Genomic DNA, 16,663 nt, shown 5'->3' with positions numbered 1-16,663 from the left:
GGCTGAGGTCCCCGCATGGGCCGCAGCGTGACCGCCCGCCGCACCCCACCCCCACGGTGCCCACCGGCGCCTCACCTGTCCCACCATGGTCTTGGCAAGGACCTCAGCCCTGCGAGGCCCGCTCAGCATATCTGCCGCCTTCAGGAAGATCTGGGCCCGGTCTGCAACAGGCTTCAGGTCCCACTCTTTCCTGGCAGCCAAAGCGGCCTCGATGGCTCTGTTGAGTAGGGCCTAGTGAAGAGGAAACGGTTGGGGGCCGCCTCCTAGAACAGGAAGGGCCCCAGGGGAATGGGCGAGGGAGATCGGAGGTCACTCTCCACCCAAGGACCTGCGGTTTCCTTGGCCCCATGTCCCCCCATCCCCCACTCCCACAGCTGCGGACGTGGTGTCCCCTCGCCTGCTGGTCCGGCCAAGGCTTAGAGCCAGTCCTGCTGCCGTCTGGAGGTCCGAGGGGCCTCCCAGCGAGGTCAGCACCCAGTCTCCCCGCTGTCGAACCTGCTCCACTTTCTCTCGTGGTCTCATCAGGGCCTCTCCTTACTCCAGGGGCCCCCAAACCCACCGGGTAGAGCCTCCAGCTCTCAAGGTCCGGCGCCTGGCCTTGTCCTTGCTCGGCCAGAGCCCCAGCCTGAGACATTCACATGCTGCTGGCATCCCTGATGGCAACTGTCGGCGGTGCCCCCAGACACTGGCTCCTAGACCCCCCGCCACAGGGCACCCCAGCCCCTCTCACTGGCCCTCCAGGATGCCAAGCCCATCTGGCTTCCCATCCGTGGTGTCTCCAATTACCCCAACTCGGTCCTGGGGAATCTGCACCCCCCTGGAAAGCCAGGCTGCCTCACGGCCACAGGCAGGTCAGGGGGGGTCAGCCCTGGCCCACGCAGCTCTCATCTGGCTCTTTTACCGGGGCGGGCCTGACCTCGTGAAAGACCCCACCCCCCACGGCCAGCAGGGCAACGGGGGACAGCCCCCAGCCCAGACTCACCGTGTCTGCATAGCAGAACTTGGCCACCTTGTGTCCATGGTTGAAGGGCTGAAAGATGAGAGAAGAGTGAGGTTCCCGCCCGGGGAGGGGGAGGGGGTGCCAGGACAGGTGGGGGTGTGGCCCAGCTCAGAGCTCGCTTTCCAGCCAAGAGCCCTCAGCACACTGGCTCTCTCCCCTCTGACCCCCACACCCATCCATCTCTCTCACTTGAGGGTTACAGAGCACCTGCTATTCGGTGGGGGAGATGGCTCCCCACTCCGGAAGGCTCATGGGCTCGGAGAAAGGCATGGAGCGCACGGCCTCAGACACTGTGGTCAGACAGACACAGGTTCGCATCCGGCTCTGTCACCACTAGCAAGGGGCCATATGTAACCTGAGTTCCCCTTTGCAGGTCTCCGCCTGTGGGAAATGGGGACCCCTGCCTTACAGCATGGAGGGCGGCCAAATGGGCTTGCAGGTGAAAATGCTTCCAGAGCAGGTGTGGCGCATGGCTGTGGCTCAGGAAGGGGCGCTGCCACCATGGGGGGACCCAAACAATACGCTGGAGTTGAGAATGGCCCAGGACTTCCGCTGTCCCCCCAAGGGCCCAGGGGACAGAGCGCCCACCTCTCCAGCCCCTTGCGTGGGACCCGGAGGCACTGGTCTAAAAGGGAAGACCCTCAACACATTTACACCCAGACACCAGCAGTGCCGCGTGCTAGCACTTCTTTACACCACGATTATCAACGCTTTTGCCACCCACCAGTCGCCCAGTGGGCCGTGTGGGGCTTTCCTGCTTAATGTGGCAGCCACTAGCCACACGTGCATGCTGACCTTTCAACTCAGCCGCTCTTGGCTGGCACCTGGCCGCCCTGAGGTGCCAGGCAACTGACCGGGTCCCAAGCTGTGGGGGCTCTGGATGCCTCCCATGGGCGATCCCTGCTCAGGGCCATCCTCAGAACCCTTAGAGCGGAGGCCTAGGGTCTCCACCCTCACCCCTGCACACGCCTGCTCAGGGTTCCATCTAGAAAGAGCCAGAACGTGCCTCCCTCCGCCATTTGTGAAAGGGCCAGCCCTTTACTTTCCCTCTGCATTACAGATCCAGGCGATTCCTGGTCCGTCCAAAGTGTTCACCAGGTCCTGGCCCGACAGACCCTCAGCAGGTGGGTTCTCAGGCTGATGTCATCGCGGGGCTCAGCCCACAGTTAGCCCCCAGGGCCCCTTTTGGAGAAATCCATCAGGAGTAACAGGAGATGCTGTGTGGACTCCTGAGGATCTTTCTTGCCCGTGGCCAGGACTCCGTCATGGGCTGGACACAGTATGACACGACACAAGATCCACACTACACTGCGCAGGACCAGGCTCGTCAGGAGGCAGCCCCTCGACTTTACGGTGAATGACGTCCAGAGGTTTAAAACCACACCGGTCTCGGGCACCTGGGGGGTCAGTCAGTTAAGCATCCGGCTTCGGCTCAGGTCATGATCTCACGGTCCTGGGTTCATGCCCTGCATTGGGCTCTGTGCTGACAGCTCAGAGCCTGGAGCCTGCCTTCAGATTCTGTGTCTCCCTCTCTCTCTGCTCCTCCCCACTCACACTGTCTCTCTCTCTCTCTCAAAAATAAGTAAAACATTAAAAAAAAAAAACCCACATAGGTCTGCCCCTATAGACCTTTTTTTTTTAATTTCAGGGAGGGATGAGGGGCACTGTCACCGCCAAGGCAGCCCCCTGCACGTAGGCGCTACGTACCCGACACAGATCAACTGTTTATCCCTGAAAACAACCCCACGCAGCACAACGGCTACCCCCATTTTATACACGAGAAGACTGAGGCACACGGAGGTCAAGTGGCCCAAAGATGCTTGACCAGCAAGTGGGCAAGAAGGGGGATCCGTTACAGGCAAGGGCCTCCTTATGGTGACTCGGGCGGCCCACAGCTGGGCCCCAGGAAGACTCAAGGGGCCCAGCCTGAAAACCCCGAGGCTTCTCCCTCCCTCCCTCCCCTCTGCTCTGCTGAGAGGCGGCGCCCTACCCCTTCCCAGATGCCCGATGCCATTGCGTTTCTCAGAGGAGGAAGCTGTCTCCCCTCAAAGCGAGGGACGCCTGTAGCCAGGTCACAGCTCCAGGTCCATAAATCTGGGGGTTGGGGGCAGGTCTCCACCTGCCTTCCTGCTGCAGACTCCTGGCCGCCTGTGAGCCCTGGACACGCATGGGTCTATGTCCAGCCTCATGCCTTCTGCCAAGCCCTCACTTTTTCACTCTGCTGCCCCGAAAGGAGAAAGCATATTCCTGTGACAAGCCGCGGGGCTCTTCTGGAAAGCCTTGCCCTCCTTAGCCCCCCGCCAGGGACTCCCCCGCCTTGCTGGAAGAGGTTCCTTAACCACAGCCAATGAGAAACTCTGAAAGTCACCACCGACGACCTCTCTGCCCCACTGGCTTCCTCTCGGCTCTGCAGCGCAAGCCCGTCCCCCCACCCCCTCGGGACTCTGCTCGAGGCCCCCTCTGCTGGGCCGTGAACTTCCACCCATCCTCATCCTTGGGGTTCAACTCAGTGGTCAACCTCTCCAGAGAGGCCTCCGACCACTGCGCCCTGATGTCCCCCCGCCCCCCGCCACCCCGTGTCTCCAGTGCAGGGCCTGCGCCTCCCACAGCCCCTCCCCGGCCCGAAGTCCCGACCCTGTTCTAGCAGACCCGTGTGCCACCCTGCTGTCCGCCGGGACAGCTCCGAGAGGGCACAGCTGGCTGCCCCGGGCCTGCACCTGAGGAAGTCGATGGCCAGCGGGGTTTTATTGTCGTGACTTCTAAGTGTGGGGCTAGAAAGAAGGGCCGGAACAGATTTCTGGCTAATTCGGCCACGGGGGAGGTCACCTTGGTTACATTCCAAGGCACTCATTTTGCAACTGGTTGTACCGCAAGAAGCTAGAAACTCCACGTACGCCTGTCTGTACAGAGTTTCAAAACACGTGTCTGTGTGTGTACTCACACGCACACACGCACGCTTTATTTTTCAAGGCTGAGGTGGGCATTTGCTTTAAGCCTTTCTGGGTGAAAGGGTCGCCGCCACACAAGGGACAGAAAGGGATGCGGTGGGTCCTCTGCCTGGGGCGGGAGCACAGCCAGGAGTTCGCCCTCAGGCTCCCTCAGGGGGAAGTGCTCCAGCCTCCAATCCTGGTCAAGATCCCCAAGGGTCACAACAGCAGGTCACGCCTACCTTTGACCTGACCGTTGGGGCACAGGGGCAGGGGACACTTCTCAGCCCTCAGCCCAGACCCCAGGCCTCTGGCCTTGTTAGAAAAGCAGGCTGCCTTATCGCTGTCCCCCGTCTAGCAAAAGCCCGGCTGAGGGAAGCACTCGGGCAGGCGGGCCAGCCTCCTGCTGGGGCCAGAGACGGGAAAGCAGTGGGTGGAGAAAGCTGGCATGGTGCACGGGAGCAGGGGTGGGGACAGGGCCCCCAGAGAGCAGCCCGCTGCAGCGTTCCAGCGACGTGGGGCTCAGCACAAATGCCAGCCTCTCGCGGTCACATCTTCCCACCCTCTTAGGGAAGCCGGACGTGTGGGTCTGTGTGCGCAATCTCCCCATCGTGAGGTCTGGAGACAAAGCCGCAGGTGTCTGTCGGCACCCTGAGCCCCACATGGAAAAGGCCCCCCAATAGCAGACATGGGCCTACAGGGTGACCCCTTGGCATCCCCATAAGGATGTCCTCGGCCCGCACAAAGGGACAGGGCACAAAACCGTGGCCCCGTGAAACATCCACGCACGAGATGGGAGACTCCTGTGGGGACACTGCTTGTCACCTCACCAAGTCCTTCCTCCACCCTCGGGAGAAATTTCTCTCTGGCCCCACGTCGGGAATGGCGGTGCCCCTCCCATCATGCCGGGGGAATTCACTCCAAGAACACCCTGACTAGCATGAGCGGTGTTCTCTTCTGTGGTCACCGGGAGGCAGCAAGCACACCCGGGCGGTCCCCCGCACAAGGGCGCCACGTTCTCATCTTGTGACCAGGGGGTCCTGGCGAGATTATCCTGCCGCACTGTCTGTGAGTCAACAAATTGCTTCCAAATCTTCTCTAGAAATAGGGTGTGGGGGCGCCCGGGCACCTGTCGGCTGAGGGTCTGACGTTGACTCAGATCATGATCTCAAGGTTCGTGAGTTCGAGCCCCATATCAGACTCACTGCTGTCAGCACAGAGCCTGCTTCGGATCCTCTGTCCCTCTCTGTGCTCGTCCCCTACTTGTGCTTTCTCCCTCTCTCTCTCTCAAAAGTAAATAAACATTTAAAAGGAAGGAAGGGAGAAAGGGAGGGAGGGAGGATGGAAGGAAAGTAGGAAGGAAAGAAGGAAGGAAGGCAGGAGGGAAGGATGGGAAGGAGGGGGGAAGGGGGAAAGGGAGGGAGGGAAAGAAGGAAGGAAGGATGGGAAGGAAGGAAGGCAGGCAGGAGGTGTGAGTGAGTCTACCTGAAGCAAAGTCAAGGACTTATCGTTCCGGAAATCTGTTCCAATCTCACTGGGCCACCCGAGGCGGGTCATCCATTCTCTGAGCTAGTTCCTTCATCTGTAAAATGGGCAGCTAACTGCCTGCTCCTCCCACTTCAAAACCAGGGGTCAAGGCCTGAGAGAGGGGCGTGTGCACACACAACAGGGCCTCCCCGATGTGTCTCTGGAAGGAACCTGGCTCTCGGGCTTCTCGGAGGAGGCGACACCTGGCCAGGCCCTGGATGCGAACCTCAGATGAGCTCATCTTCCACAAGAGAAGCGGGTTCCAAAACAGAGGTCGCGGCTTTGGTGACTGTCCTTTCTTTGGAAGGTCACCTCAGCTCTGACGTTCTGCCCTTTCTTCCTACCCTCTAGGTGGTGTCCAGGTGAAGCGGGCAGCAGTCACCGTTTTCACTCCCTCCCGGCGGGCGTGAAGACAATAGTGCCATGACGGCTTTTGGGAAGTGTGCCATCGGTGCATGGAATTCAAAATCTGGGAGTAGGGCAGAAAGCCCTTTGGGGGCAGCGACCCTGTGCCACGAGTCAGTCCGCTCCCTGAGAGCCGGACCCCAGATTCGGGGAGACGCGGAGCCCCCCGGCCACCCGCCGGACTCACCGACACCTGGTACTGCACGTCCGAGGTCCACACCTCTTCGTCCCCCACCACACACGGGATGGCTTCCGTCTGGCCCTTCAGGTGCTTCAAGGCCTGGAGAGAGGACAGGGCCGATGGGCACATGCACGTGGCCTCTCTGTCCCCACCTAGACACCCAGTGAGGTCAGACACAGCTGCCCTGGCGGAGCGGATATGAGAAGGGGCCTGGGCCTGAGGGCAGACAGCGTCTGCTCCCCTCAGGTGGCAGCAGGGCTCAGCCCCCGTCCTCTGCCACCTGCTATGCCGCTGGGAGGGGAGGCCGTGTTGCCAGTCTTCCCACTATAAGAAGATCAGAAAACTGTATCTAAAATTTACGGGAAATCTCACGATTTTTTAAACCCTGGGAATTAACAGGAGAATGTTTTGAAGCATAAAACATCCATGGGCTTCCAACCCCTGACCTGCCCTGAGGCCCCAGGGGCCCCGGGCTGCTCCAGCCTCTCCGGTCCTCCGGTCACACGGCTATCCCAGCCCTGGTCCCCTTCCCAGGCTGGGGGCAGGCGCAGAAGGGGGTGATGGCTGGAGGCAAGGAGAGGCATCCTGGGGGCGCTGCCGGAGGCTGTCCCCGCTCCCTCCCTCCCCCACCGGTGCCCCCCCCATTACCTTCTGCAGCGCATCTCGCTCGGGGCTGCCCTGCGTGAAGGCCAGGACGGGCTCGTTGGCCACCTTCAGGGAGGGGGCATGCTTCCAGCGCAGCCTGGGGTGCAAGGGCAGGGAACAGGGGCAGACACGTCAGCGGTGGCCGCTGCCAGACCCAGCCCCCTGGCCCCCTCCCAACCTCCAACTGCAGGGAGGGGCGTCCTGGGCTGGCCCAGAATCCCGAAATCCAGAGCAAGTACACAACTGGGGGGGTGGAGGCGAACAGGCCCTGGGGGCCAAAATCCAAGTTCCAGGCCGGGACCTGCCACTGTGTGTCCCTGGGCACGTGACCTGCCTCCTCTGGGCCGGGCTCTGCATCCACTGAGAATCAGCGTACAAACTCGCTCGGCTGCGTGAAGTGTGAACACACCACTTCGCGTCTCTGCATTTTGCGCACACGGAGAGGGCTGGCTGTCCCTTGACTTCCCCACAGTGTCGCCCCAAGTTTCTGCTTTCTCCCGGCTGAAACGGTGGCCCAGAGCTCGGTCTCATCGGAATGTGACCGGCTGGGGTTCTCTTGGCGCAAGGCGCTGAGCTCTGGGGGGGGCGGGGGGGGGGGCGACGAGAACATCCAAGATGTGGGTCGCGCCCTGGGAGGAGGCTGCCCTGAGCTCAGCTCGCAGCCACGGGGAGGGCTGTTTGGGGGCTCGGGGTCTGACCCCACGGGGTCGAGTTTCAAAACTTCCTTGACCTGGAGACCCTACTGAACCTTGAACCTTGAACCTTATGACCTCACTGACGGATGACCCCTAGTGACCGCCACCCCTAGCGCGTCTGGGATCGGGAAGGTGGGGGACAGATGGGTAAGAGTCAGGACTTGAGGTGGTTCATTCCAGAGCTGGAGCCCCGGCTGGGGACCGTGGCACTCAGCCTGTGGGTGTTGGGGACGCTTCTATTCTTTCTCACTGGGCAGGGGGTCCAGCTCAAGGACCCAGCCAGAAGACCCGGAAAAAGGACACAAAGCCAGGGGCTGTGACGGCTGGCCCTCTGTCATCCTGAGCACCTGCTGTGTCTCTGACCCTGCGCTCAGCACTGGAGACGGAGCGGCGGCCTAGACAGCAAGGCCTCGGGTTCACGCAGCTGACCTCCGGTGGGGGCCGTGGACACCGTGATGACAGAGGGGATGTGAGAACAGGGCAGGGCAAGGGCAGGGCTGCCCTAGCCTGGGTGGTCAGGGAGGGCCTCTCTGAGGAGGTGTCCTTCTGAGGGCCATCTGGGCTCTGAGAAGGGTTGGGAAGAACCTTCCAGGCACAGGGGAGAGCAAGTCCAAAGCCCCAGAGCAGGAAGCGTGACAGGAGGAGCTGAGAGGGGCCAGTGCGGTCCCAGAGGTAGGAAGGCAGGGCCCCAGTTGCCCAAGATTTTGCCTAACGGCAAAGCAGCAAAGCGTGAGGCAAGTGAGTTCAGGCCTTCCCCCCACACCCCACCCCCCAGGCAGCATGCCTGGCACATTCCTCAGGCCCCACCCTGCCCCTCGCCAGAGGCAGAAATGGGAGGCGAGGTCAGCCTCCCACCACCCCTTGGGGTGATTACAGAAAGCTGAGGAGACAGTAACAAAAAGCTATAGGAGAATGAGTCAGGAAAGCAGGGGCAGCTCTGGAAGGTTCCAGCAGCATCTCTCTGGGCCTCAGAGGCAGCACACCACCACCAAGCAGTAGAATGGACACTGCAATCTCCTCTGGCAGTCAAGGAGGGGGCTGCCATTGAGGACTGTGGGCTGGGGGCCTGGAGGTGCGCGCCCCAACCCGGCCCAGACCCCAGCTCCCAGGCGGCGCAAAAAGGCACAGCTCTGCGGGTAGATGTATCCGGGACCAAAACACACAGCTGCTTCGAGACGTCAGCCCATTATTCTAAGCTCAGCAGGCCTCGGGCTCCCCACCTGAGAAATGGGTTTGAGGGTCGCGATGAGGTTGCAAGTGCTTGCCTTTCCTCACCCTCCTGCTCTGTGGCTCTAAGAAAACTGTCTTCTAAACATTTTTTTCAATGTTTTTTATTTATTTTTGAGACAGAGAGAGACAGAGCATGAGAGGGGGAAGGGCAGAGAGAGAAAGAGACACAGAACTGGAAGCAGGCTCCAGGCTCTGAGCTAGCTGTCAGCACAGAGCCTGACGCGGGGCTCGAACCCACGAACGAAAGTGAGATCTGACCTGAGCCGAAGTCGGAGGCTTAACCGACTGAGCCACCCAGGCGCCCCTTAACATTTTTTAATGTTTATTTTTGAGAGAGAGAGACAGAGAGCAAGTGGGGAAGGGGCAGAGAGAGAGGGAGACAGAATCCGAAGCAGGCTCCAGGCTCTGAGCTGTCAGCACAGAGCCCCATGCGGGGCTCGAACCCACAAACCTCGAGATCATGACCTGAGCTGAAGTCGGACGCTCAACCGACTGAGCCACCCCGGCGCCCCAGAAAATTATCTTCTAGAATGTTGCTGCACCGGGGGGCCTGGCTGGCTCACTCAGTACAGCAACACTTGATCTCAGGGTCACGAAGTTAAGCCCCATTTTGTTTATATACGTATATAAATAATATATTTTTTACCATGTTATATATAGTGCTATATTCTACATATATTATTGCACCAGGCCAGGTGTTCAAAGGCAAACTGGTTCTCAGACACCCCCAAGGTCACAACAACCAGGGGCTAACCCCAGGGGGTACTCAACAAATACTGCTGGAATAAATTTAGCACCACAGTCCGCCCAGCTTAAAATGCAAAATGCAGTAGCTACCAGCCCTCATGCACCTGTTCCCTCCCAGGCCTCTCTCCACCTTCCCCAGGGCAGAGGACCACTGTGACCACAGGATCACTTTCGCCAGGGCTTACTCTACACCTGGCAAGTCTCCAGGCCCTGGCCCAGCTGCCCGTCGGTCCGAATGTGGGGAACAGAATTCAAAGAACCGCCTGAGTCAACCAGAGCCAAAAATAACCCAAAGACACCTGACAAAACCACCCCGCCCCTTGTATTCCATCACTGGGATGACCAGGAGGATCCTCCCCTTGGCTCCGGGGAAGCCAAAGAAGAATCACTCCCAGCGCCTGGAGCCTCCAGTGAGGATCTTCAAGGCCCTTCGAAGCAGGACTGTAGTCCTCAGTCACCAGTGCACATTCTCTCTACCCCGCAAGGGCACAGAGACAACTCAGATCAGGGCAATGAAACTTGCCTATTTATTCGTCATGCGTTTCCTGAGCACCTACCAGGTGCCTGGCTCTGGGGGGCGAAGGTGAAGCCGGCCTGCTCTGTCAGAGCAGCTCTCGGCCCTGCCACTTCAGGAGGCAGGCCCAGAGCAGAGTCTGAACTTGACTGAGGGGTGCCCAGCTTGTTGGGGGTCACGACCTGGGCCTCTGAGCAGCCCCTCTCCACCCTCTGCAAATATCAGGAGCTGAGCTAAAAAGGTCACAACACTGGGGCACCCAGATGGATCGGTCAGTTACCGACTCTTGGTTTTGCCTCAGGTCACGATCTCAAAATTTGTGGGTTCGAGCTCCGCATCAGGCTCTACTCTGACAGCATGGAGCCTGTTTGGGATTCTCTCTCCTTCGTGTCTTTCTGCCTTTCCCACACTCGTGCGTGTGTGCTCTCTAACTCTCTCACAAAATAAATACATTTTTTTAAATTAAAAAAAACACAAAAAACACCAATGCATAGTCTGCAACAGGACAGGACAAAGCTTTGGGCCAGCCAGTGCGACCTCAGAAGGTTACTGAGGGGAACACTGAGGTTCGGAAGCCGGGGACCCGAGCTCCCAGGTCACCCCCGGCCTCCACCCTGGTCCCAGGGCACCCTCGGACCTAAACTGCACGCCTGCAGTAGCCACGCTGCACCTGCCCCCGGCAACTCTCCAACCCAAGCCAGAGTTAGTTCTAACACGAAAATCTGATCCACACACAGAGACAGCAAGCACTCAGCCCCAAACTACTCAGTGGCCTCTCGTTTCTTCTACAACAAAAAATCAGAATCCTTACTGAGGCCTCCAGACTCACTTCCCATCACCCTCCCACCCCACCCACCTCGCGGGCCACCCGGATCTTTCTGGAGTCCCCTCTGCTTCGGCTGCTACCCTCACGGCACCTGGATGGGGCCCCGTGGGTCATCTCAGAGCCCCAGGCTCTACCGTCTGTGCTCCGGCCAGGCCCTCAGCTCCCCCAAGCCGGCCTGCACCCATTCGTCCACCACGACACACACTGTCTGAGGCACAGCAGCACCTGAAATGTACCTTTTAGAACAGAGAACACACTGGTAAACCTTTTGTCAGACTCATTGAGGGGGGGAAAAAAGGGAGGGGGAAAAAATGAACACCCAAGTGTTGTCGGAAGGACCCCAGGGCCCCAGGACTGGATTCCCGGGCAGGGCCCTCCTGCCAACACCCGGGGCTGGCTGCAGGTCCCCAGTGATGAGGGTCAGGGGTGACTGAGACCAAGGAGAGGAACAGAAAGGAAACTAGCTTTGCTTCATTCAGCTTCTAGACTTTCCCAGCTGTTATCTGGGACCTGATAAGGCCAAGGCTCCTTATCACGGAGATAAGGGGCCTGGAGCAGAGGTGAGCAGAGAGAAAGTGCGGCCCAGGGCAGGTCCGGGAGGGAGGGGCGTCAGGCCCAGGCTGAGCGCTTTCCACTTTATTGCCCAGGGAACATCAAAGCATATTTATCAAGCACTTACAGCGTGCCTGGCACTGGGATAAGGGGTGATGTCCTGAGTCCGTGCTGTGGGCGCACAAAGAAGGCACCTATGCTCACCACCACCACCATCATCACAGCCAAGAAGACGGAGCTTCAGAGATCACCGTGCGCTCCGGCCACAGCTCCCTGTCCCGGACTAACAGAGCAGGACCTGCAGCCAGGTCCTCCCCACTCAGGGGACATGCACTATGGCAGTTGGGTCTGTCGGGGACCCAGAGCAGCGGGGGGCCGAGGGGATAGGTGCGTCCTCCTCCCACCCAGCACTTCCCACCCAAGGAAAAAGGCGAGAGGTGGCGGTGACCGCTTGCTGCCCCAGGGCTGTCCACTCCCTGATGCCTCCGCCCCTCCCCTGGGGTGAGCAGGGTCCTTCCCAACAGAAAGGGGTTTGCCTCGGGGTAATGAATGAGCACAAAGGGAAGGCACCCAAGTTTCCCCCACCCCCACCCCGCCACCATCCTCGTGCTGCTGGGACCCTCTGGTCTGAATATCCACGATCAAGGTCGACCACTCTGGGCAGCCCCCTGGTGGGGGAGGGAGATCGAAAATGACACGTAAAGCAGTGTTTCCTGGGTGCAGATACTCCTTCTTCGAGGTGGTTTTCATGCACCCATTCACTGAACGTCCCAGGCAATCCTATGAGGCGGCTGCCATGATTATCTTGATTTACCACTTGGGAACCAGAGGCAGCACAGAGAGGCTGAACGGCCCACCCAGGGCCACAGAGCTGCTGAGAGGTGAAGCCGGAATCCACCCCAGGCTGTCCTCCGGGCTGTCCCGAGAGCAAGTGTTCAGGGCCGACGGTGTGCCAGGCCAGGTGCTGGGCACCGGAAGCGAGCGCTCGAGGTAGGTCTGTGAGGACACAGTGAGTGGGATGTGACCAACCTCTGGAGCAAGTGCTGGGGTCACTGCAGATTCCACTCATTCCTTCACTAAGTTCTTCACGGAGGGGGTGCGAGCCCCGGGGGACCCAGCCGTCACATCCCCTCTAATCCTTCTGCTACATGGCTAATGGGATTATCCCCATTTCACAGATAGGGCGCTGAAGGGCCACAGGAGAGCCTGCCTTGCCAAGGCCGCAAAGCACTGGGTGAGTGTGGGTTCACCGAGGGGGCGGGACTTGCAGGCAAGAAGCACCACCTGGCCTCCGCTTGGGGGCCTGGGAGAGCGGAGTGTGTCTAGGGGACGGTGGATGTACCAGCCTGTGCCCGTTCAGGAGACAAGCACTGGGGAGTTTTGAAACTTCTGAAAACGAAACAGGTAGGTGAGCTGCGAGGAGCCCAAAGTGACCCAGGACTCTGGCAGGGAACGGGACTGTGCCCAATCCCAGCCCACCCAACCCTGCTGGGGGTAGGGGGGGAGAGGGGGCCCAGGCGGGTCATCTCTGCACCCGCAGCACGGTCTGGCACAGAAGCAAGTGAGGGACAAAAATAACACTGGTTGTTAGCCTACTATGCGCCCGGGCTACTTCTTTCACTTATTAAATTTATATATAAATATAAATATGCATCCTGGCTCTTTCCAACAAGCATTTGCAAGGACATGACTGAGGACATCCCCAATAAAGTCAATGAAGTAGAGAAAAGCAGGAGGTCAGGGCCAAGGGAGACCGGAGGCAGACAACTGGGGGCCTGGTATGTGCTAGCATAAGGCCTTAGACAAGTTTTCCTTAATTTCCAAGGGCCTCAGTTGTTTAATCCATGAAATGGGAATAGTAACGCCTACATCCTAGGTTCCCGAGGAGCTCAGTAAAAGACTCCACATAGAAGGCCAGTGGCAGCCACTACCATTAGTGGCCATCCCTCAAGGCCATGTGCCTGTGCTGGCCGGCTCAAGACCAGTCACAATAAGCACCGACGGGCAAGAAGGACTGTAAACATCATTTCTTCACCAAATGTGAAATACAAAATGAACTACGAAAATGGATCTGTAGAGAAGCCCACTTTTATATTGTAGGGTTTTTTAAAAAATATATATTCACAAACAATTAAAGGATACGAGGGGCACGTTGAGGTGCCACTCTTGGTTTCAGCTCAGGTCATGATCTCAGTTTGTGAGGTCGAGCCCTCAACGGGCTCTGTGCGGACAGTGAGGAACCTGCTTGGGATTCTCTCTCTGCCCCTTTCCCACTCTTTCTCTCTCTCTCTCTCTCTCTCTCTCTCAAAATAAGTCAATAAAATCTTTCAATGAAGGGTATTAAAATTGTGACAGTGTTACCTCTGTGTGGTGAGATTCCAAGTGACATGCTTTTTGGCTTAATGTGTACTTTTTACAACAGATCATGTTAATGAAATAAAAAGAAAACACACAATTGAGGGTCTTTTTAAAAATTGGTTGAGTGGCACTTGGGTGGCTCAGTCAGTTGAGCATCTGACTTCAGCTCAGGTCATGATCTCGCAGTTTGTGGGTTTGAGCCCTGCATCGGGCTCTGTGCTGACAGCTCAGAGCCTGGAGCCTGCTTCAGATCCAGTGTCTCTCCTTCTCTCTGTTTCTCAATACTAAATAAAAGTTTAAAAAAAATTTTTTTTTAATTGTTTGAGTCCCTGGCACTCCAGGCAAAGGGGGAAGCACGTGACCCATGTCAGCTCCCTGAGACAGGCAGTCTTCCTCGGCACTAGCCTTACAAACAGGACACCAACAGGCACCACCAAAAACGCCCTGGCACTGTTTCTCCATTAGTGGCGCAGGTGCATCCTAAACGGCCACTGAATAAATGGAAAGGTGGCCAAACATCAAACCTGTTTTTTCTTTTTTCTTTTTTTTAATGTTTTATTTATTTTTGAGACAGAGACAGAGCGTGAGCAGGGGAGGGGCAGAGGGAGACGGAAACACAGAAATGGAAGCAGGCTCCAGGCTCTGAGCTGTCAGCACAGAGCCCGACGCAGGGCTTGAACTCATGAACTGTGAAATCATGGCCTGAACCGAAGTGGGATGCTTAATGGATTGGGCCACCCAGGCACCCCTCAAACCTGTTTTTCTAGAGCAGTGGCTCTCGAAGGGGTGCAGTTCTGCCTCAGGTGACATTCAGCAGCAACTGACTTGCTCAAACTGTTACAGCTGCCGGGGCTAATGGTATCCTGTGAGCAGAAGCCAGGAACGCTGCTGAGCCGTCTGTAAGGCCCAGGCCAGCCCCCACCATCCGTGATTACCCAGCTCGAAATGTGACTCATGCCAAGGTTGAGAAACCCTGTCTAGGGCCCTGGGCCAGCTGCTCTATCGAAAGAGGCTAACCTGAGCCTTCAGGTCTGGTTGCCAAATGCCTTTTCTCCACACTGGAGGCTCTGTAATTAAGAGCATGAATCTGGAGGCTGACTGTGAATTTAGTCCTCCCTTTGCCTTAACTGGAAGATAAGTTTCCCTTCTGTAAAAGTGGGGATGAGACAGTGCTTATCAGCCACAGAGCCATGAACTTGATCTCTTGAGAAATACTATTGCTATTATAAGCTCTTTTTTTTAAGAATATAAATTGCTTTTTGCCAGATATTAAAGCTTCCCCTCCCCTCCATTAAACTGAAAAGTCCACGTGCAAATCCCCTGGGTACCCTTCTCTTCCACTGTTTAGCACAACACCCGCACATAGTAGGTACTCAGGTAATACATGCATCTATGCGGATTCCATCTATGGTCCGAGGGGAGTGGGTGTCAGAGCGCAGGGAGAAGCCTGCAAAACCCCAATCTGGGCTCGGGAGAGGAATCCTTCTCCCCCATGTGCTCTTGCTGTGCCCTTACCTACCGAGCCCCCACCCATAGAGGACACCCAGCTGTGCTGAAACTGACCCATGTCCAGGGCACCCCTGTGCCATCCCTTGGGACACTGATTAACCTAGAAAGGGCATAGCTCAGCAGAGGAGACATGACTGGTCACAGTCCTAGGGGTCAGGCAAACAAAGCTCAAATTGGGGGTGGGGGCTACCCAGCTCTGAAAGGGAGGCCCACAGAAACCCATCTGTCAGACTGGGCCCCTCTCAGATAGGGTCTGTGTCCTACCTACCCCCCACCACTACCCCCCCACACACACACACCCTGTCTAGCCCAGAAGGGGAAGGGGCTCTAGGAACATCTGTCATTCATTGAGTGGGCACGGGTCCAAGAATCCAACTCGACAGCGTGGTTGTTTCCAGGGCACATCCACCTTAAAACTACACCTGTGTTTCTTCACCTGTAATCTGGAATATCTACCGCACCGTTTAAATGAGAGTAATAAACGGTGATCGTGACTAATAAGAACTGGGCACTAAGTGCCAGGCACTGTTCAGGGCACCTTGCACGTATAATCTTCCTTAGAGTCTGACACATCATCCGAAGTCCTAAGTATTACCGTTCCACCTATCAGAAAGAAGAGTGTCTTGCTCCCAGGACTTAACTTGTCCCAGTAGAAGGGACAGAGGAGACTCAGGTAATCTCAGAGGTGGATCCTGAGTGTGAGACCAAGGGTGGGGAGCTGAGAAGCCCTGTGTGAAAAGTCGAGATGCACTTTGGCCGTGGGTGACGAGTGCGAAGGAGACTTTCTGAGAGGAGCGTGGGAGCCGGCAGGGGGTCCTCCTCCTCCCCCCCCCCCCGCTAGCCTTCCGCGGTGGGGGTCGCAGCGGGAGGGAGGCCTGGTTGAGGGACGGGGTGCCAGAGGAAGCTACCCGCGGCTGGGGGTCCCGCGCAACCGCGGCGGGAATCCGGCAGGGAGGTGCGCACTCACCCGGGTCCCCTCCAGGGGCGGGCCTGCAGGGCGCGGCGGAGCGCGGGGCACAGCGACAGCATCACGAGCGCGCGGCGCGGCTGTCTGCTCGCGGTGCGCCCCGGGCGCGGCCAGAAGACTGAGCCCGGTTCGGAGCGCACCACTTCGGCAGGTGGGGGAATATGATCACTCGGCCGTCCTCCGAGTCGGAGTCAGCAGAAATCCTCAATATGTACCTTCTGCCAATACAGAAACTCTCGTTTCGAGGGTCTGTAGAGACCCGTATGCGACACAGGACAAGGTAACCCCAAGGAGAAACCTTGATGTATACACGTTTTCCCCTCCTCCTTATGGTATGACCCATCCGCCCTCTAGGGGGCCGAGGAAGAAGGGGCGTGAGCCTAATTGACCAATCAGAATGACACATCGAAGCTTATGGGCCAATCAGATGAACGGTCTTGTTGCAGCCTTCTTGGGCGAAGGCGCAGAACGAGCCAATGAGAGGGCCGGAGTGGGACAAGTGCGCAGAGCGGCGGAAGCACTGCGAGTTGGTGCGTCAGGTGTCTCCAGCGTCTCAGCCTATTTGGGCTGTCCTTGGTCG

The 16,663-nt window shown here is 58.0% G+C and overlaps 1 protein-coding gene across 1 annotated transcript in view; it reads right to left on the bottom strand.

Annotated features, from left to right (window-relative positions):
* Positions 1–16,191, bottom strand: part of ALDH4A1 (aldehyde dehydrogenase 4 family member A1) — a 25,754-nt gene extending 9,563 nt beyond the window's left edge. The window contains exons 1-5 of the mRNA XM_029945893.1: positions 16,084–16,191; positions 6,689–6,782; positions 6,047–6,139; positions 983–1,030; positions 76–231 (exon numbers count right to left, since the gene is read on the bottom strand). Of these exons, the coding sequence (XP_029801753.1) occupies positions 76–231; positions 983–1,030; positions 6,047–6,139; positions 6,689–6,782; positions 16,084–16,145 (453 nt within the window). The 5' untranslated portion in view covers positions 16,146–16,191. The remainder of the gene's footprint in view (positions 1–75; positions 232–982; positions 1,031–6,046; positions 6,140–6,688; positions 6,783–16,083) is intronic.
* Between the last annotated feature and the right edge of the window lie 472 nt (positions 16,192–16,663).

This window comes from Suricata suricatta, chromosome 8 (genome assembly GCF_006229205.1).
Source record: "Suricata suricatta isolate VVHF042 chromosome 8, meerkat_22Aug2017_6uvM2_HiC, whole genome shotgun sequence".
Classification (NCBI taxonomy): Eukaryota; Metazoa; Chordata; class Mammalia; order Carnivora; family Herpestidae; genus Suricata; species Suricata suricatta.
Note: the sequence above shows the minus strand (reverse complement) of the source record. Positions and strands in the feature narration are given on the sequence as shown.